This window comes from Mesoplodon mirus (assembly GCF_964341445.2).
Source record: "Mesoplodon mirus genome assembly, chromosome: 8".
Lineage (NCBI taxonomy): Eukaryota > Metazoa > Chordata > Mammalia > Artiodactyla > Ziphiidae > Mesoplodon > Mesoplodon mirus.
The window spans coordinates 11,457,889-11,485,274 of record NC_138984.1 but is presented as its reverse complement, the minus strand read 5'-3'; the positions used below and the strand labels follow the sequence as shown (position 1 = coordinate 11,485,274).

At 38.4% G+C, this 27,386-nt stretch overlaps 1 protein-coding gene across 7 annotated transcripts in view; it reads left to right on the top strand.

The window, feature by feature from the left end:
* The first annotated feature begins 4,611 nt into the window (after nt 1–4,611).
* AGFG1 (ArfGAP with FG repeats 1) overlaps nt 4,612–27,386 on the top strand; it is a 65,300-nt gene continuing 42,525 nt past the window's right edge. For 2 of the 7 annotated variants that reach the window (XM_082629749.1, XM_082629750.1), the window contains exons 1-2: nt 4,617–4,895; nt 18,999–19,092. In XM_082629749.1, coding sequence (XP_082485875.1) covers nt 4,729–4,895; nt 18,999–19,092 — 261 coding nt within the window. In that variant the 5' untranslated portion in view covers nt 4,617–4,728. Of the gene's footprint in view, nt 4,896–5,700; nt 5,794–18,998; nt 19,093–27,386 lie in introns of all 7 variants that reach the window. The other 5 variants (XM_082629751.1, XM_082629754.1, XM_082629753.1 and 2 more) reach the window with 5 other exon arrangements.

Sequence of the window (27,386 nt, the reverse complement as noted above, 5' to 3'; positions counted from 1 at the left end):
TGTTACCTCTCCACCAACCAATCAGAGGAAGATCATGCACACTGCAGACCTCCCCCCAAATTTTGCCTATGAAAAACTTTTCCCTGTAAACAATTAGAGTTCAGGTCTTTGGGGCATGACCCACCCATTCTCCTTGTGTGGCCCTTGCAATAAACTTCTCTCTGCTCCAGACTTCAACGTTTCAGTTTGTTTGGCTTCACTGTGCATCGGGCACAGGAACTTGGGTTGGACCACAGGGCCTCTGGGTCTCCTAGGGTTTCTATTTTCCTATCAGCAATGGGAAGTCTCTGAAAGGCAGGGGGAGGAGACTGAGGATGCCTGAATCATATTTGCATTTGGAAAGATCACTCTGGCTACAGAGTTAACGTCTATGAAGGTAACTTCTGCTTTGCAAATACAATATGCAGGATCGGTATTCAGTTACTGGAAGAAGAAGTTGGCGCCTTGCAGCTGGATCTGGGTTTGAATTCCAGCTTCATGCTTCCCTTATGGCGAGGCCTTGGGCAAGCCAGCGTTTCAGAGCCTCAGCTTCCTCGTATATAAAATGGGGATAATAATACCTCCTTCTGCATTGTTGTGAGGGTTAAGAAAATTAAAGAAAATAAAAAGTTTTGCTTGACACACTGCAAACTCTCCTTGGGATCTGAGAAAGTAGAAGCCTACTTTGATATTATATGGGGTATAAGAAAGCTAAAATTCAGCAGGTCATAACCACTTTCGGCTTTATTTGGAGAAAACATTTTGGACTTCACCTTCCTATAGAACGACAGTCTGGAAGTAACTTCTCCTGACTCTAAACAACACCACAATAATACAACAACCATGTATTAAACTGTTTGTACCCGGGCTACGGTCACGCCTTCTGATTTTGGCATTTATGACGATAGACCATGCACAGATGAACAAACAGAAAACATACAAATGACAAGTGAGCGTTATAAACATAGAAACAAGTAAGCCATTGGCTGCGGGTTGAGTGCATTTGTTGGTGATGACTAACAGGCTGCTGGGTGTCACGTTTAGTCAGAGGGGGGCTGAGTAAGCCTTGTTTTGATCAGTCCAGGATTGAACATTTCAGTACTCTCCTCTCCTAAACAGCCAGGGATCCTGCGGCAATGACACTCCAGTTGACCTTAACTCAAGGGTTTTGTCAAAAAGACTCGGGGAGTCAACTTTAAGAGGCTCCCCCTATCCGATGTTGAGACAATGCCAAGGATGTGAAATATATCAAATATGTTTTCAAATTCTTGAGTTTGTAACGACACTGAAAAAATATTGATCACCATTGCAAGGTGTTAGGAAACCAATATATTATTTTGAAAATTTGTGAATAAATGAAAGGAATCAAATATTCACCCTGCCTTTCTGATGTGAACTGTGCCAAAGAGCAGCTGAGGGAGCGTTTTTCTTTATAGGAAAACTTTTCTTTCAGCTGATAAATGAAGAAGGAACAACAGAGTTAGAATATCACCATTTTTGAACCCTTAATGAATTAATGAATCGAGACATTAATCATCAATGGCTGCCAATGTCATAAAAAGATAGAAAGATCCCCCCCCGCCCCCCCACCCCGTTATGCGACTCCTGATGGAAGAACACAAAGATAAAACTTGGCCAAAAAACAACAGCAAAAAAATCGAACTGGATACAAGTGGACTGGATCCAACAACATATTCTTAGGAAACAGAAAGGACAGAGAAAAATGTTAAATGACATAGACTGTGGGAAATGACATGATGAAGGGTCCAGTTCCTAAAAAGAAGAATGAATTGCAAGGAAAAAGGAGACGGAGGGGCAACCATAGACTAAAAGAGATTTTAAGAGACATATTACCCATTTGCAAGGTGGGGATTCAAACAAACAGTAAAAACCTTTTTTAGACATTGATAATTGGAAACTTCAACTCTGATGGGATATTTGATAGTTTTAAGGAATTATTGTTCAGTTTTTAGGTGTGTTAATGGTATTGTGGTTAAGTTAAAAATCCACTGGCCAGGGCTTCCCTGGTGGCGCAGTGGTTAAGAATCCGCCTGCCAATGTAGCGAACACGGGTTCGAGCCCTGGTCTGGGAAGAGACCACATGCCGTGGAGCAACGAAGTCCATGTGCCACAACTACTGAGCCTGCATTCTAGAGCCCGTGAGCTACAACTACTGAAGCCCACGCGCCTAGAGCCCATGCTCTGCAACAAGAGAAGCCACCACAATGAGAAGCCTGCACACCGCAACCAAGAGTAGCCCCCGCTAGCCGCAACTAGAGAAAGCCCGTGCACATCAATGAAGACCCAGTGCAGCCAAAAAAGTAAATACATAAAATAATAAGTACAAAAAATAAATAAATGAAAATAAATTTAAAAAAATCCATTGGCCAATCCAAAATCTGTTGATCCCTTCTTTTAATATTGAAAAGATTACTATTGCGCTTCCCTGGTGGCGCAGTGGTTGGGAGTCCGCCTGCCGATGCAGGGGACGCAGGTTCGTGCCCCGGTCCGGGAAGATCCCACATGCCGTGGAGCGGCTGGGCCCGTGAGCCATGGCCGCTGGGCCTGCGCGTCCGGAGCCTGTGCTCTGCAACGGGAGAGGCCACAACAGGGAGAGGCCCACATATCGCAAAAAAAAAAAAAAAAAAAGCTTATTATTAATAGTATTGTTGCCTCAAAAAAAAATTCACAACCTAAAAATTGAGAGTTATGTTTTATTCAGCGGGAATTTTTAGGACCTCAAGCCCGTGAGGCAGCATCTCAAGTAACCCTGAGAGAACTGCTGCAAGGAGGTGAGGGGGGAAGCCAGGTTATATAGGAGTTTTGCAACAAAGGGCAGGTAGTCAGAACATCAAAAGATTATTGTTAAAGAAAACGAGGCATCTCAAGTTAAGGAATTTAGCTCTTTTCTATGTATGAGAAGATGCAAGAGTCTGGGCTCACTGAAATCATTCCTTTGATAGGCACCTCAGCTATCTGGGGCCAATATCCCATGTTGTCACATCCTGAGTTTCCTCAGGGCTCACCTTAGGGAGTGGCTGCCGTCTGATGGCTGTTGATGGCAGGTATTCTTTCCTTCTTGAGTTTCCTCAGGGGTCACCAGCCCACCATCGGCTGTCACTGCAATCACTGATGACAGTGACATCCTTTGTTTACTGATATGGCAGGGAATATTCCATTTCTCAGTATTATATTAATATGAAGTCTCATTTGGTTGATTTATACAGTCACTTTCATGGGAGATCTGGAGGCTGGCCTTGGCAATTAGGAAACCTGGATTCTAATCTTACTTTCAGTCATTCACCGGCTGAATGACTTTGGACTCACTGGGTCTCCCTGTATTCTTTTGGGAAATGAGCAGCAGGGATGATTTTTAACGTCCTGCTGGTTGTGGATTCTTGGAGTGATTAAGAGATTTGAGTCCAGCAGTCTGACTGTCTGGGCCAACCCACATGTATCCTAGGGTAAATTTACTTAATCCTCCGGAGCTTTGGCTTCCAGATTTGTAAAAATGGAAAGAACAATAATGCTTACCTCGAAGAGATCTTGTTAAGATTAAATGAGATACTTAATGCATTCATTCCATAAATACTGAGCACCTAGCCTCCAGCCCTGGGAGGGGCAGAGGGTGGAGTAGTGAAGAAAACACTGGGGTGCAGGCTGTTTTTGGAGCCTAAAGGGAGATCCCAGATAAAACATAGTAAACACTAAAGAAGGAGTAGGATTTTAAACAGCTAGAACTATGAAGACAATACAACACAGCCATTTCATGGAGAGTGACTTTCCAGGAACATGGAAATATTCACATGGAAATATTGCACTTTCCAGGCTGCATGGATGCATGGATGCCGTGGCCTTCCACGTGTAGCAATGGTCCTCAGTCCCGTTGATTTCACTTCCCTCTATCATCGCTCCACATACAGCAATGTCAGGGGATTTTTGGTTGCCACAGCTGAGGGAGGGGTGGGGAGGTCGTTCTGGCATCTAGTGGATAAAGGCCAGGGATGATGCTCAATATCCTAACACCGCACAGGATAGCCTCCACACCAAAAAATTAACTAGTCCAAAACGTCAACAGTGGCATGGTTGAGAAACCCCGCTACAGAGAGAACAGCAAGGGCAAGGGTCCTGAGTCAGGAGGGAGCTTGCTGTGTTCGGATACAAATGGAAATCCACTGTGGCTGAATAAACCAGGATGAAGTGAGAGAGGCATCCTGGGCTAGATGATGGAGCGCTGTTTAGGGCACACGGTGAGGAACTTGGAATTATCCCCAAAGCAGTGGGCAGCCCTTGGAGAGCTTTAGGCAGAGGGGAAAGGTAACCCAAGTAATGCGCTTAGCCCCGTAAGCGTGGCCGCAGTAACTCCTCCTGGCCAGCAGAGGGCGCCGGCCGACACTTGGCCTCCGGCCGCCTGGGGCGGGCTTCCTCTTGTCGTCCTCCTTCCTCGTCTTTTCCCCTCAGGAGAAGTCGGGAAGGTGGCGGAGGCGGCGGCGGCGGCGGCGGCGGCGGCGGCGGCGGGGGCGGTTGTCCCAGCTGGGCCGGTTGGTGTGGCCCGTCAGCCCAAGCTCTGCAGCGTCCGCGCCGCGCCCAGCCCAGTCGAGTCCCGCCGCGGCGGCCGGGTCCGGCGCGGGCGGCGCGCGCTGACGGAGGGCGGCGGCCGCGGCCAGGGCGGCCGGTGGGACCGCGGGTCCCCGGCGCAGCGCCGCCCGGCTCCCGGCCCTGCCGGCCTCCTCTCTCGGCGCCGCAGCCATGGCGGCCAGCGCGAAGCGGAAGCAGGAGGAGAAGCACCTGAAGATGCTGCGGGACATGACCGGCCTCCCGCACAACCGAAAGTGCTTCGACTGCGACCAGCGCGGCCCCACCTACGTGAACATGACGGTCGGCTCCTTCGTCTGTACCTCCTGTTCCGGCAGCCTGTGAGTGCGGGGCCGCCGGGCGGGCGGGGGGCCCTTCCCCGGGCGTGGGCAGCGGGCGGCTGGGTGGGGGTCCTGCGGCGGTCCGGCCGGCGGCGGCGGTAGGGGGGCGGGCTCGCGGGGCGGGGCGGTCGAGGCCAGGGGCCGGGATGCGCTGGGCCCTTGCCGCCGGGCTGGGGATGCGCTTTCGATTTTGCCGGGCGAGGGTCCAGGCCCGGGGCAGCCTTTATGGGTGGGGCGTGGGCGGGGTTGGGGTCCGGAGGGGGCGTCCGGCGTGAGCATCTCTGGTCCCCGCGGAGCCGGCGCCGCTTCCCTCGGGCTTCGGCTGTCCCGGGCGCTGACCCGACGGGACTGCAGGGGAAAGACGGGAGGAGGCTGGGGAGGGCCGTGCGGGTCCTTTGTGTGCCCCGCCTCTCCGCCGGGGCGCGGCGGTCCCGAGCAATACACCTGCCGGGCGCCGTTGGGGGGTGGGGGAGAACCTGGGGTGGGAGAGAGCAGGGACGCTTAGCTTGGGCTTTTTTTCCTCGGGTCGAGAGTACCTAGGTCTGTGCGAGCAAGCTGGCACTTAGGAATAGTAGCGGGATTAAAATGTCTTGATGGTAGAGATGTGATTCCCAAGGGAAAAGTTAGAGAAGATTAATTGCGGGAGAGGGAGGCAGAGAAAGCAGACGTGAGGTTGCGGGGCTTTAGCTTTATGGTGCAGAGTCTTGAGGAGTTTGGGGGAAGTTTTAGAGGAAATAAGGTATTGACTCGGGGATGTGTCATTGTAAATATGGTGGTGGTATCTGTAAGATTTCTCTGTTAATAGCTAAGTGTCCTGGCTGTGTACAGAAATGAGGAGAGATGGAAAGACAGCGTTGTTTCAGAAAAAGGGAGACCACCGTCTTGAATTACTGGGATGGTTTGTATTTCTTCCTCTTTGCTCCATTAAGCTGCGTTTTCATAAAACTTTCGTTACTGTGATTGAAGGTTTCTTTTGGAGAGTTTGCAGATGATTTTGGAACTGAATAAGTTGCTTTTATATGCTAAATTATTTTGTATTCAGTAAATTATTGACGAAGTGGTGGTTACTAAATGTTCGTATAACCTTTGGACTACCAGACATCTACTTAAGTTCTTTCACTTGTACCATTCTTTGAAATAAAGTAATTTGGTACCCCACTTCTCCCCAAAAAAGCTTTGTAAGAGTAATACTGAGGCAATGGATATATGAGAAAACTCATTCTTGGAAAATGCAAGGTATGCCTGGTAGAGTAGGATTTGTTTATGTTTTGTTTTCTTCTTAAGTTGGGCAAAGAAGCATTATTACTCTTCCATGACTATTATTTCTTCAACAAACATTTATTGGGTGCCTATAGGTTCTTTGTAAAGCCTTGGGCTGTGCAGATGATTAGAGCAAAATCCTTGTTCTCTTGGTGCTTACATTCTAGTGGAGGAGATGGGAACACATAAGTAATCAAATGAGAAAAATGTCAGGGGCAAGTAAGCACTAAAATACTATGATAGGAGAGACCTTCTCTGAGAGATCACTTATATATATATATTTTAAAATTTTATTTCATTTTATTTTTGACTGCGTTGGGTCTTCGTGGCTGCGCGCGGGCTTTCTTTAGTTGCGGCGAGCGGGGTCTGCTCTTGGTTGCAGCTCCTGGGCTTCTCATTGCGGTGGCTTCTCTTGTTGCGGAGCACGGGCTCTAGGCGTGCGGGCTTCAGTAGTTGTGGCTCGAGGGCTCCGTATCTTCCCAGACCAGGGCTTGAACCTGTGTCTCCTGCATTGGCAGGCGGATTCTTAACCACTGCGCCACCAGGGAAGCCGGAGAGGTTACTTTTAGATTGTAGAGTCAAGAAAGCACTCTGAGAAGTTGATAATTAGTGTTGTTATTGAAGTACAACACAATCCCAGAGCTAGGTGGTATTTAGGGGATAGTCTGGTTCATTCTTTTCATTTACAAATAAAGACTTAGTTTGTGGGCAACTTTTGGTTTTAAAATAAAGCCAGTAGTCCAATTTGTTTTGAGTATACTTTTATTATGTGCATAATAAATATGCCAGTGTTTTTACTAAACACAAGGTCTTTTGATACATTTAAAGTATTTAGTTTGAAAAGTATGTATATATTTACTCTTCTGGATTTCTGACATTTCTGTGTAGCCATTTGCAAGTATAAATTTACTTTATTGCAGGAAATGTGTAATATGAAAAATATTTACAAATTTCTTCCTAGAGGTCACATTTCCGAACAATTACATATGAAAGGATATCTCATTATACATGACAATTGTTTATTTTATTGGAATTTAACCTGTAACAGATAGGACTCCATATCTCTGTTTAGTGGTGATTCTACAAATATTTATTGCTCACTTGGCCTGTGTCATGTACTGTGGGAGGCACTGGTCCTCCTTGGATCCCACTATCCTTAAGGAGCTTGCATTCTAAGTATGTAAACATAGTTATGATACACTGTGATATTTCATATCTTTGAGCTGTCCCTGAAATATGTAAATGAATAGGGAAAGCTTCACAGAAGATTTGATGCCTGAGCAAAGACCTTTAAAGACAAGATCCACATGGCAGGTGGCTTCATGTAGTTGAAAGAACAAATACTTATGAGCTAGATAAACCTGGTTTTGAATCCTGGCTCCACTTATTAACTGTGTGGTACTGAGAATGTCAGTTTCTTTGAGTTTGAAGTTTCTCATCTATGAAAAGGTGAGGATAAGGTTTACCTTATACATTTGGGATGTAGATTAGTTTTTAATATTAGAGATATTTTATGTATGACATCTCACATGATGCCTGAGATATGTAATATCAATAGCTCCCCAATATATGAGGGGCATTATTAACAAGGGGGACAGGATATTCCATGAGTAGGGAACAATATGTGAAAGATGCTGAAATGAGAAGCAGCTTTATAAAAAAATCTATCAGTTTGGATTCTTTAGATGTAACTCAAAACCTGACTCAAGTTGGTTTAAAAATATGAGCGGAGGGACTTCCCTGGTGGTCCAGTGGTTAAGACTTCGCCTTTCGGTGTAGGGGATGCAGGTTCGATCGCTGCTCAGGGAGCTAAGATCCCACATGCCTCCAGGCCAAAAAACCAAAACATAAAGCGGAAGCAATATTGTAACAAATTCAATAAAGACTTTAAAAAGTGGTCCACATCAAAAAATCTTTGAAAATATGAGGGGAATTTATTGTGTGTTTTTAAATAAGGCTTTATCCAGTGGTTAATGATGTTACCTCGATTTCCCTCATCCAAAGATGGCTGCTCCCAGCTCCTGGGGCTACATACTGCCTTAATTTATATCATTGTTACAACTTTTCCAGAAGTTGTGATTCAGTCTGGGTTAGCTTAGGTCATATGGCTAAGTAGAACCAGTGCCCTCATTGGATGGGTTCTATGATGACGTTATTGGAACAACAAGGATCTCCAAAATAGAGTTCCCAAAATCAGAAATCTGGGATCCTTGTGAAGGAAAGAATGGATCCTGAATCAAAGGTCTGCTGCAGAAATACTGAAAGGACAGTAATTCCTGAGGATTTATTTCTTTGGAAAGCAATAATATTGGAAAATACTTTAAGAATAATATAACTATTGAGTTTAATAATAATGTCTTTGCTATTTAGATGCCATGGTATAATTGAAAGAATATGAATTTTGAAGTCAGATTTTGACACTGCCACTAGCTTTGTGACTTAGGGCAAAGTATTAAGGCCACTATGTGTAGGTTGGCCTGGACCCATCCCCTCAGCCTCAGTTTCTTTATTTGTGATAAAAGATGATAATATATAGCTTAAGGCTGTTCTGAGGATTAAATGGTACAATTCATTGAATATTTATGAACATATATTATTTTTGAGTATGGGGCTAAGCAGTGGATGTACCTATATGAACTGAGTCATGTTAGCTGCTGGTCAGAAACCTTGATGTGCCTAAAAAATGCAGATACACAGTAAAGGGTATCTACTATCATGAATTTAAAAATTTAGGATAGTCACATGCCTTTTATCATATATTTAGCAGTATCTTTGTTTAAATAAATCGAACAAGTATCTTATTGTTAATATTACTAGACTCAGAGCTGATCTTTTATTTCCTGTTTTTTTTTTCCAGATGACTGCACTCTGTGCTTGTATGATGCTTATTTAGAACACGTAACTGAATTCCGATTGTGAAACTTTCAAATAGACTTGAGATAGATGTATTAAACTGTCACTGAGGTAGAATGGGGTTGTTCTAACAGATTGATTTGTCACTCTTTCTGCTTCTGTCTACAGAAATATGTAGAATTATGAATGGCATTCTATTACAGCCAACATAAAATATTACCTTCATGTTAAAGAACTTAGTTAAAGACTAGGTTTAGACCAAATTATTTATTTTGTGGAGAGTTTTAGCATTTGTGTAATCAGTAAATAATATGAGAATTGTTCTATCCTTTAAAAATGATTCATAAACTTTTCAGAGAGAATTTAGATAAAAATAAAAAATAACATTTGAGAAACACCGTGCCCCACTTAATACCAGCCCTTTTATGTGAACAGTGCCTTTAAACCTGGAATTTCACAGGAGGATAAATGTAGACAGATAGTAACTTATACTCTATTAATTTTGTGTGCATTTTGAGTCTTTTGGTGAATCTTATAAGAATTTTGACTTTAAAGTTGGACAGATGAAAAGAGGCATTTGTTTTTATACACTCATTAGCATTTGAGTGGATTGCAATCAAATACCCTTTTGGAACTCTGTTTATAATATTCAGTACCACATGAGCTCACAGTTGGCGGTGATTTATATCCTTAATTCCCTTTTCACTTTTTTAGTACTCTAACATGGCTACATTCAGTGAGATATTTTGACAGTGTAGTACAACTTCAATTTAGTGTGAGTGGGAAAACTGATACTTTTTCAATTGTGAAGTGCAGAGGTTTTTTTTTCCTTTTTAAACAAATATTCATTAAGTCCAGGCACCAGTACATGTGTTGGGGATACAAAAATTAAAGAAATGAAAAATAAGAATAATAACTACTAGTTAGAATTACTGAGTGCTCACTCTGTGTCAGGCATTATTCTGGTAACAATCATATAAGGAAAGTACTGTTACTCTCCACAACTTTAAATTGTAAAATGTGGCTTACACTCTTAATGCTTGCTGTAAATTGTTGTGAATTCTGTATTTGAGGGATTTAAATGGTGGATTTTACTTCATTGGATTTTAAAAGGCAGGACAGATAGTTTATGGATGTATCATCCATTTTTGTTTTATAGTTATGTCATGCTTTTCTTTAAATAGTTTTAGTTAGCTTCAAATGTCTGTTCATTGACTTATTTAGAAACTGTTGTGTATTGTGAGTGTAATGGGATATGGTGCTGACTGGTTCTGATACTGATTTTTTTGAGTTTGGCACATAGGTACCAAGGCATTTTTAACTTGCTACCAAGGCATTTTTATATCAAGTTCATATCTGTTCTTCTCTCATTTGTCTGTGAATTTGGGTCAGTGTGATTGTAAACACTTTGATCTTTAGTCAGTTTCAAAGTAATGGTTGTACAATTTATCTAGATTAAATCTATATTAAAATTTTGTGAGTTGGATTACAAATAAGAAGAATTAAAACATTCTTTTAAGGAACTTGCTGATCTCTGGACCTTAACTTAAAATTTATTGCCTCTTTAGAAACCTCTGTATCTAACTTCAGTACACTCTTTGGAAAATAAGCAAATCCCCAGACTGATAATTTTCAGTCTTCTCTTTGCAACATGCATAATACTTACATTCTTGAGAAGCTTCTGTGGAGATATTCAGGACTAGGTGCCATTACCCTTCCTGTTTTTTCCTCCACTCAGTAATGCGTTTCCCAATCCACATGATCAAATCGATGATTATCTAGGAATATAAACCTTGGGTTCTTCTAATGTATATTAAAAAAGTAAATCATTCATAACTTTGGGTACTTTGTTAATAGGTTCCTTGTGACATCCTTTACAGCCTCACACCTTAGAGCTGTTGCCCTAAAGACACCTGATTGGACATGATTAGAATGAAATTTATTAACTTATAGGAGGGATGGGAACCTTATTTGAATTGTTCTATGTATGGGGAATGAGTTTTTGTTTGTTTTTAAGTTAGAACATATATTTCCAAAGACTCCTGAGTAAGACATGGTCTCTTTTTGATTGGTACCATAACTGCTTTTTAGAGGGAGGGAAGTCATAGTTACACTTTGCTTTTAGTCTAGTTGCTTATTTTAAGAGATGAATTAACAAACTGGAGCGTGGTGTAAGGAAGTTGATTAGGATAAGGAGATTTGAAATTCTGTATGAGAGGAATATTTGCAGGGACAGAAGTGTTATTAGCTTAAAGAAGAAAAAACTAGAGAGTGAGGGTGGGGAGCTGTTCATGTAGTCACTGTCTTTGGGTAAATTAAGGCCTTTATGTGGAAGAGGTAATAGGTTTATTCTGTAGGGGGAGATACAAGACCAGGTATGGAAGTTACAGAGAAACATACATGTTTAGAAAAGGAAGAGGAATTTTCCTTGTAGTGTCAGATTCTAAAAATTCTTTTCTTCCCGCACTTTTTGGTTAAATTTTGCAAGATCTTTGATGGGGGAAGTATGAAAATCAGCAGAACTAATAATGTGGGAAGATGTGAAAACTTCCACATTTCTCTCTTCTAACCTTTATCTTACTCTGTGAATCTTGGTGGCTCTAACTTGCCACAGTTGTGTTCAGTAGGTGCTTCTATATAAAAAGATTGCTAGTGTCTAGTAAAGAGACTTGGTATTTTTGAAATAGGAGGGATTTAAAATTTTAAAAATTCCTCATGTTTTCTAGGAATGTTTTTTCATCAAAGAAACCAGCTTACGTATATGTCAGTTAAATTTGATTTTGAAGGGAAAGAACCATTTATTTTCCATTCTTTTTTTTTTTTTTTTTTTTTTTTCTTTTTGCGGTATGCGGGCCTCTCACTGTTGTGGCCTCTCCCGTTGCGGAGCACAGGCTCCGGATGCGCAGGCCCAGCGGCCATGGCTCACGGGCCCAGCCGCTCCGTGGCATATGGGATCCTCCCAGACCGGGGCACGAACCCGTATCCCCTGCATCGGCAGGCAGACTCTCAACCACTGCGCCACCAGGGAGGCCCTTTCCATTCTTTTTTATGTTTAGTTTTTAATTGAATTTTAATTTTTATCAGAAGAATATATGCACATAGTTTAAAAAGGCCAAGACTTAATAGCGAGCAGCAGCCGTCGTCTCTTCCCTTTCTCTGTTTCTGATTACCATAGATGGTTGGTTCTTTTCCTCTTTGCTTATCTTAGTATTTCTAGCTGGCATGCTTACAGCTATGTTTTTGATTCTTCAATTTTTGCTTTTATCTATTGACTTCTCTCCTGTACAAGAGGGAAGATGAGGCTTTGGCCTCTTAACACTTCTCTCACTCTCCACCTGTACTCTGCAGCTGCTCCTTCAATAGAACATCACAAGTTTTGCTTACATCACTATTTAGTATTTACCTTATTGCATTATGTACCTACTGTTCTCAGCTAAGTCATACAGTGTATTACTACTACATTTTCTTTCTTGTACAACCTTTTCCCCCTGAAGTTTGTAATTGTCTAGGTTTCTTCACTTGCATTGTTTTCCATGTGTGTATCGTTAATATAAATTTTTAAGGCATCGCTTAATTGTCTTTAATTAATTAATTAATGTTTGGCTACGTTGGGTCTTTCTTGCGGTGCGCAGGCTTCTCATTGCAGGGCTTCTCTTGTTGTGGAGCACAGGCTGTAGAGCGCAGGCTCAGTAGTTGTGGCTCACGGGCTTAGTTGCTCCGCGGCATGTGGGATCTTCCCGGACCAGGGCTCGAACCTGTGTCCCCTGCATTGGCAGACGGATTCTTAACCACTGCTCTTACCAGGGAAGTCCTGCTTAATTGTCTTTAATCCTTCAGTACTGCTATTGAGAAGTTTGATTCTATTCTTACTACTCATTCTTTGTGCCCTATTTTCCACTCCCTCTTTGGGAGTATATATGATCTTTTTATTCCTACTATTCTGAACCTATATTGAAGTATTTTGGTATAGGTCTTTTTGTTCAGTGTTTTAGGCTTTATTTTGGACTTGTTGGATTGGAAACTTACGCTTGGCTAGTTTATAGATATTTTTTCTCCAGTCTTCTTACTGGGGAATAAAAAAAACCTGGCTGTCATTCTTCTAGGCACACGTTGAGGGAGGGAACTGGGGGCATAGAGCTCATTATCATTCAGTGTGTGGAGTCTCAGATAAGCCTCCATTTCTTAGCATAGTACCCAGTAGCGATCCTCAGCTGTGCCTGAGTCCAGAGTCTATTTGGTATAGCCTCTCCAGATCAGATTTTCCTTCAGACTTCTGCCTAGGACTTCTTAGGGGTAGTCTTATGGAAGTAGGGAAACTGGGAATCTATTTTTGACCCTATGTAAATCCCCCAACTTGTGGCTTGATTCCTTTCATGAATCTTGCAGGGGTTCTGTGGTGGGAATCATCTTTAGTTGGCTTCTCCCACCTCTACAGGAGCATCTGTTTTGGCTTTCTTTAGTCTACACAGTCAGTTACTGCTGGTAATTTTCTAGATTTTGGTATGCCTTTGGGTTCCTTCTTTGTTCTCTGTTCTTCTCTTTGTGGGTTAATGCTTTTTTATTCCTTTGCTATCATTTCAGTAGAGTTTAGAGAGGTAGTAAAGACATTCCTGGGTTTTGTCCACTTTTAGCAAGAATACCTTAATTAGGTTTAAATTGTTACTTGGATGTTATTTTTTAGTGCTTGCCCTAAATGTTACAAGACCTTACAGTGTAGTGTTTCTGGCTTTCAAAAACAAAAACCCAAAATAACAATTATAGTTTGCACCATGAGTGTGTGTGTGTGTGTGTGTGTATGTATTTTCAGTGTTTTAAAGTTGTGTTCTGGATAAACTAATATTCTGGACTATATAATACATATATATCTTGGCATCAAAAGTCTGTAGTTTTTTGATAACCTGTTAAAGGCATTTTCCATTTGTTGTAGATTTTAAATGTATAATTTTTATAATATGAAACATTGTATATAATATTTTTACTAAATAACTAAGATTGGAATAGATTTAAATGCCAGATTAGCTTTATTACTTTATGCCAGCATTAACAACCACTTAAATTTCCACAGCCTAGTAAAATATTTTAACCAGCTTTTCCCCCAGCAGGAGGAAAACAATTAATAAAACTAGCTAAATAGGCTTTCTTACTTATTTATCTAGCACACATTGTAATTTGAGTTGACAAATGGCTATTTGGAAGATTGTTTGAGGCGTAGTTAAGAGTAGCATACTGGTGGACATATGGAATGAGTCACACCATCTGGTTGCAGTCATACCTGGGTGGTGGTCGTTAAAACTAAAACTCCTGGGAATCTGCATATGACTTAATTATACTGCAGAAGCATGTTGGGCTCCACCAGTAGATGACTGGAACTTCTTGAAACCAATTAAGTGACAAACATGCTTTCAAAATATCAATACTGCTGTTATTAAATGAGTCATTAAAAAAATTTCTTTTGCACTGAAGTGGAGACTTAAAATGTGTATTTTAGGATCCAGAATGGGTGGAACTTCAACAATATTGGCACTGTGAAAATGATGTGGGTTACTTGCCTAATAACACTTTCATCCAATAGTTATGACTAATGTCATTACAGTAAAGTGTTTTATAAACACTGGATTCACATGATAGCTAAACTTGGCTTAGCAAAAAAGGGGAAGTGGCACCAGCTTCCAGGAATATATCTTGAAAATAACTAGATAAATGAATAATTCAGATTTGATTGAGGATTTCATTCATTTAAGTGATCAAATTTGGTAGATGGAGAAGGTAGTCTGCCAATGAAAAAATTTTAGTTTGTGTAAAAATTGTGGTTTCTATAAGATAGTAACATGGACTCTTAAGTTGACATACATTAAAATCAACTTTTTTGTTGTGTAATTTTAGGAGTCTTAACATCTGTATAGATTCATGTAACTACCACCACAATCAGAACATGGAATGGACCTGTTCAGTTACCCCTCAAGACTCTCTAACCCTTGTCTTTCCTTAACCCCTGGCCTCTACTGATCCATTCTCCAACAACTATAGTTTTTCTTTCTGAGAATGTCATTTATACAGTATATAACCTTTTTAGATTACCTTCTTCACTCAGCATAATACCTTTAAGATTAATTCAGGTTAGTTGTTATTGGATGGGCCAAAAGGTTTGTTCTGTTTTTTCCGTAAGATGGCTCTAGTAGAACTTAGTTGTCTTTACCTTCATTTGAAACAATTTTGTTAGATTGTATGTGGCAGCTATCATATCAGCATGCAGTTAAAAAGACTTATCAAAATTGGCCATTTTAATATTGAAAATGGAAGAAAAAAATCAACATTTTCGGTATATTATGCTTTATTATTTCAAGAATGGTAAAAATGCAACTGAAACACACAAAAAGATTTGTTCAGTGTTGGAGAAGGTGCTGTGACTGATTGAACGTGTCAAAAGTGGTTTGCAAAGTTTTGTGCTGGAGAGTTCTCCATTGGACAATGCTCCATGGCCAGGTAGACCAGTTGAAGTTGATAGTGATCAAATCAAAACAATAATTGAGAACAGTCAACATACCACGCAGGAGATGGCTGACATACTCAAAATATCCACATCAAGCGTTGAAAATCATATGCACCAGCTTGGTTACATGAATCACTTTGATGTTTTGGTTGCACATAAGTTAAGTGAAAAAAACCTTCTTGACCATATTTCCACATGCGATTCTCTACTGAAACGTAATGAAAACATTCTGTTTTTAAAACACATTGTGACTGGTGATGAAAATTGGATACTGTACAACAATGTGGAATGGAAGAGATCGTGGGGCAAGCGAAATGAACCACCACCAACCACACCAAAGGCCAGTCTTCATTCCAGAGAAGGTGACGTTGTGTATATGGTGGGATTGGAAAGGAGTCCTCTATTATGAGCTCCTTCTGGAAAACCAAACGGTTAATTCCAACAAGTACTGATCCCAGTTAGACCAACTGAAAGCGGCACTCGACAAAAAGCGTCCAGAATTAGTCAACAGAAAACGCCTAATCTTTCATCAGGATAATACAAGACTGCATGTTTCTTTGATGACCAGGCAAAAACTGTTACAGCTTGGCTGGGAAGTTCTGATTCATCCATCATATTCAGCAGACATTGCACCTTCGGATTTCCATTTATTTCGGTCTTTACAGAATTCTCTTAATGGAAAAAAATTCAATTCCCTGGAAGACTGTAAAAGGCACTCGGAACAGTTCTTTGCTCAAAAAGATAAAAAGTTTTGGGCAGATGGAATTACAAAGTTGCCTGAAAAATGACAGAAGGTAGTGGAACAAAAGGGTGAATACGTTGTTCAATAAAGTTCTTGGTGAAAATGAAAAATGTGTCTTTTATTTTTACTTAAAAAACCGAAGGTACTTTTTGGCACACCCAATACATATTCTAGTAGTCCATTTCTCCTTATTGCTGAGTAGTATTTCATTGCTTGGGAGTATACCCATTCCTCATTTGAGGGACACTTGGATTGTTTCCAGTTTTTGATACCTATGAAACAATCCAGTTGTTTCAAACAGTTATTTATATACAGATTTTTTGGTGAACACAAGTTTTCATTTCACCTGGGTAAATACCTAGGATTGGAATTGTTAGGTCTTATGGTAAGTGTATGTTTAATTTTTTTTAAAAAAGACAGTGTTTTTGGTTGTTTTGATTTGATTTCCCCTTTATACTGGTTAGGAAGCTGTAAATTCTGTTATTTTATGGTCACTGTTGAAATTTTATTATCCATCGTAACATTCTAGAGTTAATCAGTATTTTAACCTTCCCCTAATAATACAAAGTCTTTAAAAATACAAAGTACTCTCACTTAAGTGCTATTTTTGGTAAAATGTTAAATTTGCCCCCTCCCCTCCACCATACGTAGGATATTTTGAAATCAGATGCTATTTGTTTAGATTTGCCAATGTGTTTCCCAGTTTTTTTGCTCACCCCTTTGCATCGCATGACCTTCTTGGGGTTATTTTTCTTCTTAAAGTGTATACAGTCATCCCTTAGTATCCATGGGGGATTGGTTCCAGGATGCCCCACAGATAGCAAAATCTGATGATGCTCAAGTCCCTTACATAAGATGCATATGACCTATACACATGCTCCTGTTTAGTTTAAATCATCTCTAATTACTTACAATACCTAATAAAATGTAAATGCTATGTAAATGATCATAAGTACAATGTAAATGCTATGTAAATAGGTGTGAATACAATGTGAATACTGTGTAAATAGTTGCTGGGCACATGGCAAATTCCAATTTTGCTTTTTGGAACTTTCTGGAATTTTTTTCCCCCAGTGTTTCTGACCGGCAGTTGGTTGAATTCCTGGATGTAGAGCCCAGGGACACAGAGAGCCAACTGGGGAAGATCTCCTGGGGGTAAACTCTGTTTTCCAGATAAACATTTCCAGATAAACAGTTAATCTACCAGAATTAATGAAATATAAAAGAGCAATTAGAGAAACCAATATGAACAAATGTAAAATTTCCTTGGAGTTACTCAATTTATGTAAGTAATCTGGCCTTGCAAAATTGTGTCTACCAGTTTTGTAAATTGAATCTTATTTTAAGTGCACTGAGAGAGCGCATTTAAAGAAGCTCTGTAATAGGTCTTCTTGTTAAGTGGGAAAATGTCGTGTCATATTGTGGTTATGAGTATGTTGTGGTTTTGTTTGTTTCATAAGTGAGAAAATTTGTTCACTTATTTAAGTAATATGAATACCTTCTCTATGCAAAAATGAACATTGTGGTATGGTAGGGCCTTGAGATGTATGAGAGAGTAAGCTATACAGTGCAGTGCTTTCATGAGATTACATCTGCATGTAACTTTAAGAGTCGGGGTTCCCTCATTTGATGATTTGAGAAGTACAGGGATATAATTCATTGCTCCAAACTTGCTTATTCAAACATACACCCTTGTAGCAGTGTTTGACATTTCCTTGTTAGAAAGTTATTCCTTTGCTTTTTTTATTGAAAGGATACTATAAGGGAGATGGAAGGGTAGAGGGTTGGCTGGAACAAGGAGGCAGTATTAGGGAATAAGGAGAGACAGAGATGCTAAATGTGAGGGAGGGAGCAGAGGAATCTGAGAGAACAGTAATAAGTTAATTCCTTTTTAAATTGTTTTGGAACAAGATAGGACTTGTTCGGGTAAATATCATAAATGAATAAGCTGTGAATATGATGAATTTAGTCTTATTCTCATAATACAGATGAATTGGAAAACAAAATGTCCTGCTTTAAAGGAATAATAATGACTTTGCTAAATTTTCACTTTTGGAAATTTAGATGATATCGTTAAAGCCTTAATTTGTGATTGCTAGTTGTAAAGGTACTTGAAAGTAATTCAAATGGTAGTTGTTTCTTTATAGTTAAGTTTGGAAGTTTTACTAGGATGGAATTGCTGTGTTCAGTTTCTCCTACTGTGCAATCTTCATATCTGTATTTTATGATTTACCAAGAGCTGGAAGGAAAGTAATTTATTAGTTTAAAACTTAAAGCAAAACAACAAAACCTAACTTAACGTTTCTCCACTTCGAAATGTGAAACAGATAACGTCCAAACCTGACATATCATTGTCACTTTCTTAGGAAATATGAAAATATTTAAATAATAACTTTGAATTCTTTACCATTGAGCCCATCATATATATATTATTCTCCTTCCATCAGACATACACTAAAGCAATATTTGTGTTTCCAAGAATCTCATGTGTTACAGGTACTGTTTGCTTCTAACTAGGTGGTTACTTGAATTTATCTTTAAATATATTATTTAGTGTGGGTCTGACTAAATTTACATTGACATATCTATTGTGGGGATTAATAGTTTAAGATAACTTTTAAATATTTGTAGTTTATGGAATGAAAACACTGTTCCAAGTTTAAATGTGCTAATTAAAAATGTTTTGAATTATCTGATACATAATTCTTAAAATACTATAGTTTGTAATAGTAAATCTGTAAAATATTTTATCTTTCAGGCGAGGGTTAAATCCACCACACAGGGTGAAATCCATCTCCATGACAACATTCACACAACAGGAAATTGAATTCCTTCAAAAACATGGGAATGAAGTAAGTGTTTTTTACAATTTTCAACTTTTTTGTTGGTAGTCGTTTTAATAAGATTTAGTAAGTTGCTTAGAATGGTGAATTTTCACTGTCTAAAAAGTTATTTTTGTATTCTATATTTAGATGTTATAGAAAGTACTCATTAATAATGTGTTTAGAATTAATGTCTACTACATAAATACTTAACCTTAAACCTGAGATGAAACCTGTGTGTAAACTTTGTCAGTATTGAATGTAAAAGGCATTTTTGGAGGACATCTAGTATTGGAGTAACTGTTAGTTTTTGCTTTAAAAGACAAAATAAGAGAGGGAGAAAGGGAATTAACATTATGGTATTGTAGTAAACTTTTGTTAGGCTGTTGTGTGATCAGCTTTCACTTGAGGACCCCTCTTTCCTTTTTACGTTTTTAACTTTAGATGTATGTGTGATGTTTATTATTGAGCAGGTGCTCAGTAAGGAGGAGGTTAGTAGTTCTGAGGGGGCAGCCTTGCGTCACGAGGAACTCAGTAGAGTAAAGATTTGCAGGGGAGCCTTTTCTTTCTACTCTGCTTTAATGGGCTTTCAGGAATTCCATTCTGTTTGTTTGCTTTCTTGTTTTAGTTCCATGTTTTTCTATTAGTAAAAGTGGTGGTCTACTGTTTTTTTAAAGAAAAAACTATAAAATTAACAGCGAAAGCAAGAATGTTTTATAATCTTGGGGCAAGGATGAGCCAGTCAACCCAATTGATGAGTAATAGCCATTATTATTTAATAGACACTTGAATCACTTCCTAGAAAGGAAATATTACTTTAGTTGTACTACAGTGGTTGCGTGTTTTTGGGGTGGTTTTTTTTTTTTGCATGTTTTTGATATGACACAGAAAATAATTTAAGTCTTAAGATTTTATTAATTTCCATCTTCTTTTTCACCCTCAGAAGATACATGCAAGCATTTTGTACTCTGCCTCTTTTTTTCCCTAACACTTTGATAGTAGCATCTTAAACTTGCTTGTCTACTTGTGATTCATGTGTGTATATGGTTCTAAAGTAGTAAAGAAGTGTAAATTTAAGATTATGAAATATTTTTAAATACATGATTTAGAGAATTGAGCACACACTTTGAAGTTTCCAGATTTTGCCGATAAAAAATTATCTTGAGTAATCAAGTGCCAGACTGATGTAGGTACATTACAGGAAAATCTAAAGCAAGATGAAAGGGCAGAAGGTGTGTAATGACAGTAAGTGTAGAAATGTATTTTTGGATTAAAAGACAATTTGAACTGTTTGTATAAAGTTTGGGATTAGCCTAGCAGTGCATATTTTAAATTACTTTCTTTAGAATTTTGGCCTTCTATGCAAAATTTTGGACATCAGAATGGAGTCAGAAATGAAAAAATATCTGTTCTTAGATTAAAAATCAATTGACAGTAGATAAAGTCAGAGTAGTAGAACTGGAAAGGTAACAAACAATGCATTGGAGAAATAAGTAAAAAACATTCAAACCTGTCAGTAGATAAGATTAGGTGGAGACTGGTTCCAAAATACTACGATTGAAGGACCTTTTTTTTCTGAAATTGTGGTAAGTACACTGGACATGAGACGGACTCTCTTAAAAAATTTTTAAGTGTAAAATGTAGTATTAACTATAGGCAAAGTGTTGTAAATGGATCTTTAGAACTTAGTCATCTTGCATAACTGAACTTTATACCCATTGAATAGCAACCACCGTTCTATTTTCTGCTTCTGTGAGTTTGAGTGTTTTAGATGCCTCATTTAAGTGGAGTCATGTAGTACTGTTCTTCTGTTACCGGCTTATTTCACTTGGCATAATGTTCTCAAGGTTCAGCTGTGCTGTTGCGTATGACAGGATTTCTGAAGGAAGTTATTAAGACTGTAATATCAAAATAAATTTAGAATATATGAAAAGAAATTTTAGGTAACTCATTATATCAAATAATAGAAACAAAATACAAACAATAGAGATGATGGAATGGATTTATGAATCTTAAATCCTAAAAAGAGTCATGCAAATTAATAAGCCATTTAAATTTAAAGCCCTCACCATGGCAGTCACTGTACTAGGTACTTGGATACAGTTATAGAAATGTCACATAGGCTTAGCTGACATAGAGCTCATGGTCTAGTTAGGGAGACAGGTATGTAACAAATAATTACAACAGTGTGTTAGATAATTAATGATAAAGAATAAGAAGTTTCAGAAGTAATGTGGAAGGAGGGACTCAATCTGTTGGTGAAAAGGAGAGGATTGGGAAGATCTCATAGAGGGGGCTGAATATTTGCTGGCTTTTGAGGGTGACTAGGACTTAGGCTGGCAGGAAAAGATATTGCAGGCAGAGGAAACACAGTGCACAAAGAAAAAGAGAAATTTGCAATGGTTCTTACTGCTGGAAAGTGTACCAACCATTTAATTACTTGTTAAGGGAGAAAAACATACTTTCTTGTGTCCCTAAGGGCATCTTAGAACCAAAGTATTGGACTAGGTATATTTGATTCTTTACAATATTAGCAATATCTGTGTTCTTAAAATTTCAAGAGATGTATAGAAGGTGAGGATTGATATCATGAAATGCAGGATGATTGGTACAACTTAATAAAAAGCTATAGACTTGAAGTGCAAGTGCTTTATTATCAGTTTATCTTATTTAAACATTTAAATCTTAAGTATAACATGCATAGAGAAAAAATACAGATCTTTATTTTTTGTTTCAAATTATGTTGCCATATTTGCACTGTGTGTTATCTCTCAGTAGTCTGGAAAGGACCATACTCAATCATATAAATTTTGGATTAAAAAGAAGGTACTGTCATACATCTTGTGCATGAATGGGTTCATGCCTGAAGTTAAAAGATCAAAAAGTATATTAACTGGCAGAAGTCTTGGATCTTCTACCCCTATGAGGAAGTTTTAACGTTCTGAGGGGCATGTTTGGTTGTTACGATTAGGAAATGTTGCTGGCTTAAGCAGGCAAGCACCTTGGTTGCTGGATGATTCACAAGGTGTTGAATAGAGTTAACCTATATTCCACATGCTTTGGATGTTCCTCCAGACCTTTATAAGCGGGAAAAACCTTTTTACAGTCAGTCTGCATGTATAACTTAAATCTGTTTTATATGTTTTCATTAATAGTCGTGAACAACTTATTGCCAGAAGTCATGCTGCCAAGTCCAGAATCAAGTGTGGGAGGGGACTACCAAGTTACAGGGCAGAGGGCTTGGATACAGGAAGCCATGAATTGAGACTGTCGATGCAGTGACTTGACACATTTGTATATCTGGGAAAGATTTCACTTTTCATTGAGAGCTTTACTAAGAATTGTTCACTGTTTTTGGCAAGTCACAGAACTGATGGCAGCACTACTCAGGGCATTTGAGTCATTAATAAAGTCCATCTGAATTGGTCTGAGTTGATAGCTGTGGTAATAAGCAGATGATGTTGCTAGTATTTATAAATATGTATCACGGGCACCCTTGATGTTTATAACATATCATTAGTATCTACAGATATAGTTTACAAGTTACTTGAATATTACTTTAGAATTCTTAGACTCCTACAGTGTGTTCATTGGAGGAGATACGTACATTATCAGGTTATAGAACATACTTGCCAGATGTTAGTAAAATATTTTATAGCAAAGCCCTTTGTGTTTATTGGTGTTGACATTTTTTCCAAAAGTCAGATATTTCACAAAAAATTTCCACATATTTATCTTGTAATGCTTTCTTTTGTATCATGATGTTACTTTAAAAAAATCTTTAGTGGTTTGCTCCATATGCCCTCTTTTATGATGTGGGTCAACCATGGTCCTCTAGTTGAAGGAATTTCACTATTGGGTTAACTTCTGATTATCAAACTTAATGGAAGGAAGGCTGGCTAACAGTGCTATAGATAATTCAGTAAAAGGAAAATGTAGAAGTAATTTTATTTTGAACCATATAGTTTTTCTTTTCTAGTAATAAATTAACCTTCCTAATTATGTTTCAGGACTGAGAGTAAAAAGATTACTGCTGATGCTCCACAGGCATAAAATCTACATGTAGAAATAAAATCATGCATTGATTGACAGTATTTGATCATCTTTATGCTAGATTAAAAAAAATAACCCCCAACCCAGAAGCTAAAGCTTTAAAAAAAATCCTTCTTAAACAGTAGACCCATAAGGTAAGGTGTGCTTTTCCCTGGTTAACATTCATGATTGGATTCATTTTTCATTTTTTTAAAATTTATTTATTTTTTATTTTTTATTTTTGTCTGTGTTGGGTCTTCGTCTCTGTGCGAGTGCTTTCTCTAGTTGAGGCGAGCGGGGGCCACTTTTCATCGCAGTGCGTGGGCCTCTCACTATCGCTGCCTCTCTTGTTGCGGAGCACAGGCTCCAGACGCGCAGACTCAATAGTTGTGGCTCACTGGCCTAGTTGCTCCGCGGCTTGTGGGATCTTCCCGGACCAGGGTTTGAACCCGTGTCCCCTGCATTGGCAGGCAGATTCTCAACCACTGCGCCACCAGGGAAGCCCCATTCTTCATTCTTGAAGCAGAGATTTATCAATCATCTACCATGTGCCAGGGATTGTCCTTGGGTGCTAGGGATACTGTCCATGATTCGTGCCCTCAGGTAAAGCTTACAGTCTAGTAGGGGAGAGAGACAGTAAAAATCTTTTTTTTTCAGGTCCATTTTGGTATAAGAGTGAGAAAGGGCTTCAGTTTAGAGTTGTAAATGCTTGGGATTATGCAGACAGTTTTCTTCAAGAAGTTATACTTATGGCTTAAATAGGCTTTATTTTATGAGACAGCTCTTTAGGCCTTTTGAGTAGTTAAATTGCATCTTTGGGAAGATTGGAGCTATTTTATAATCAGAAACAAGCATTGCCACAAAGAAAAATATTTTGATATCTAAAAAATTTAAAATTCCAAATTCACATGCTGTGACAATTTTGCTGGAATATTCAGGTATCATTTTATGATATGTTATACTCAATCTATTATGCTGTTAAACAGGACACTCGTGGTTATTTCCTAAATCATCTTGTCTTATAAACTTATAATAAGTGATGGTCATTGTCAGTACAGAACAGTGGACTCCGTAAAGTAGAAGGCCAATATGAGAAAGAGCCCGTAGGCCATTATCATAGTAAAGACAATGAGCTTTTGAATTAATCCTGAATCAGGGCATGGAACTGTCAGGTAGTTTCAAAGTGTTGTATTCATTTCTTTTAAGTTTGATTAAAAATTAAACAGTCTAACCCAAACTGCAACTCTGTAGGGAAATTGATAAAATATGGGCCGGGCCTATTAAAAGAGTACTTGAAGTGGTCTTGTGCAGAAAGGATTGGATTTGGACTTGGAAGGTTGAGAACGATGGACAAGATGCCTCTGAGCCTCAATTTCTACAAGTGTAAAATAATAACAGTATCTTAATATAGAAAGGCTAGAATAATTTGAGCTCAAGCAACCTGTGAAAGTTCCCAGCATATTTCTTATAGAATAATATAGATATTCAGATGTTTGGTGAATCAGAATCTAAGATAGTAGAAGGTATAGAAGGATTATCAATATTTTTTTTTGACTTTTTGCTCAGAGTGGTTTCATTAGGGGAATTTTTCAGTTTTCTTAGAATACAGTAGCATCATTTACATTAATTTTAGGTTATATATTTAAACTCTTGGAGCATATTAATTTTATGCTGAGCTTAAATAATATTAGTAAAATTTGGGAGTTATTTTAGTAACAGCATATTAAATGTCATTATTGAGTGGCAGAGTTAAGTTACATAGTCATTACTCCAGGGTCTACAATTACCTTGCTGTCTGTACAGAGATTGGCAAAACTGTTTCTTTAAATGGCCAGATGGTAAATATTGAAGGCCACCTACATACAGTCTCTGTTGTATATTCTTGTTAGAAAAAATCTTAAAAAAAGTAACCCTTTAAATATGCATAAACCAAATAATCAGGGGCAGTACAAAAATAGGCCAGTAACCCAAATTTGGTCTGCAGGTGGTTGATTATAGACTCCTGGTCTATGGAATTCCAAAGTTTTCAGTTCTCAATATAAATTCTTTTATAACCTTGCTTCTTTTCCTAGTTAATCTTTTTCTTGCTTCATTACCAATAGAAATGTTTGAACGCCAATGGTTTCTGGTTTGTTTTCTATATATGCTGTCTGTATTCCACTTTTCTTGCCATTTTGCTCAAGCTGAATCATTTATCCTGAATCTGTTTTTCAAGACCTATCAAAGTTTTTACCCTTCCATCAAGTCTTTCAGGAGTATTTTAGCCCACAGGGACAACCCCCCCCGCCCCTATACTTTAAGCTTTTTTTTTTTTTTTTTTTTAATATAGCACTGACTCTAAGATTTTACACAATTTTTTTTATTGCTCTCATAGTTTCTTCTGTATTGGTCTTACATTATAGACATTTCCATGACATAATCTTATATACTTCTTCATTAGACCTAGAGCAGTGAGAATGTATGAATGTGTGTGTTTGTGTGTGTTTGTACATATATGTAAATGTGTGTGTATTTTATTTTAAATTTTATTTTAATTTTGTTTTATTTTATTTTATTATTATTATATTTGTAAAAATTCCTGGGCTTTACTCCTCAGAGATTCTGACCCTGGGTGTGGGGTGAGGCAGAGGAGTGTCTGTCTGCATTTTCAGCCAGAAGCCCCATGTGATTCTGTTGCTGATGGCTACAGACCACCTTTTGAGAGAACCAGTATAGTAACTAAAGGCTCCCTCCAGTCTAGACTCAATAATCTGTGGTCTAGTTTTGGCACCACTAATTGATAAGCCTTGTTACCTTGGGGAAACTACTTTTCCCTGAGCTTCATTTTCCCTTGTACACTTTGGGAAGTACCTGTCCTGCCTATTTGATGAGGTTGATTTGAAGGTAGTACATGTGAAAACATTTTGAAAACTGATGTATTATGTAGATGTAAGATGTCAGTTTTAAGTGCAAATGTACTTTTTCATTGACTTCTAATTCTAAGCTCAGGGGAAAAAAAAGTATCATATAGGGAAATGGTGTGCTTTGAACTGAATTTAGTTTAGGGAGATTTTTGCAGAATTACAGTCAATATGATGGTATTAATCAGTATGAAAAGTTAATTCAATAATAATAGTAACATTTCAAAAATTTTTAACTAAAAATATGTAATTATTTGAGAGACTAGCTTCCTAGTGAGATATTTGAGGTTTAAAACCATCTAGCTAAAATATCGAAGCATGTTCTGTATTAAAGATGCTATTTGTTTAACTTCTGCATATTTATGAAGAAACACATATTTTAAAGTCTGGCCTCTGTTTTGAAAGAAAGGTGAGGTGTTAAGAGTTTCTAAAAATTCTGCTGAATCAAATCAGTAATGACATAGTAATCTTTAAAATATTCAGAGTGCATTCTTTGATATTAGTTGTTGGCTTTCAGAGAAATATCTAATAATACTAATTAACAAAAAGAATGTTGGAAATGTTATCTTTGTTTTGTGCATATTGTAGCTTGTTGATCTTTCTGAATGATGACTGAAAACTCAAGAGTATTGTAGAAGGAGCTGGATGGTAGTTTGTAACTACTCTGAGCATTTATTTAACATTTTATTGCATTTTTATCCCAGGTCACATTATTTATTTCCTTTTAACTCTTTGCTTCAGCCATTCTAGCTTCCTTTCATCTCTCAGCTTTTGTTTCTTTCTTTCTTGCCATTAAGTATGTTATCTTTAAAAAAAAAATCTTACTTGAATCTAATTAAAAATAAAATTATTCATTCTTTTTGTTCTTTTTTAAGCTTTTTGTTGTGGAGCTGCTCATATATCTACACAGTAGACAGAATAATGTACCAAACTCCTGTCCCTTTTTTATTATGTGAAGCAGATCTGAGACATACAATTTTCCTCTGTAAATTCAGGAACTAGATGTTATCTCTAAAAAAGGACTTTAAAAGAATATATAACACCATATCGTTTTCATATCCATAGAAATTAATAGTAATCTAATTACATAGCCAGTGTTCAAGTTTCCTTTTATTTCATAAATTTCCTTTTTTCTCTTCCCTTAAGCATATGTTTGAATATAGAGATGCAAGTAAGGCTCACATGTTATGAGTGGTTAATATGGGTTTTGAAACTCTGACAAAGGAAAGGATTGGAGGCTAGATGGGTCAGACTTTGGCCTGCCTAGGCCTGGCTGGGACCAGGCAACTTCCTGGGGCCTGTACCACTTGGTCTGTGGGATAGAGTCAGGTTTGTGCTGGGACAGTGGGGGCCTCAGACCAGGTGGTTACTCTGGGGCTGGATACATTGTAA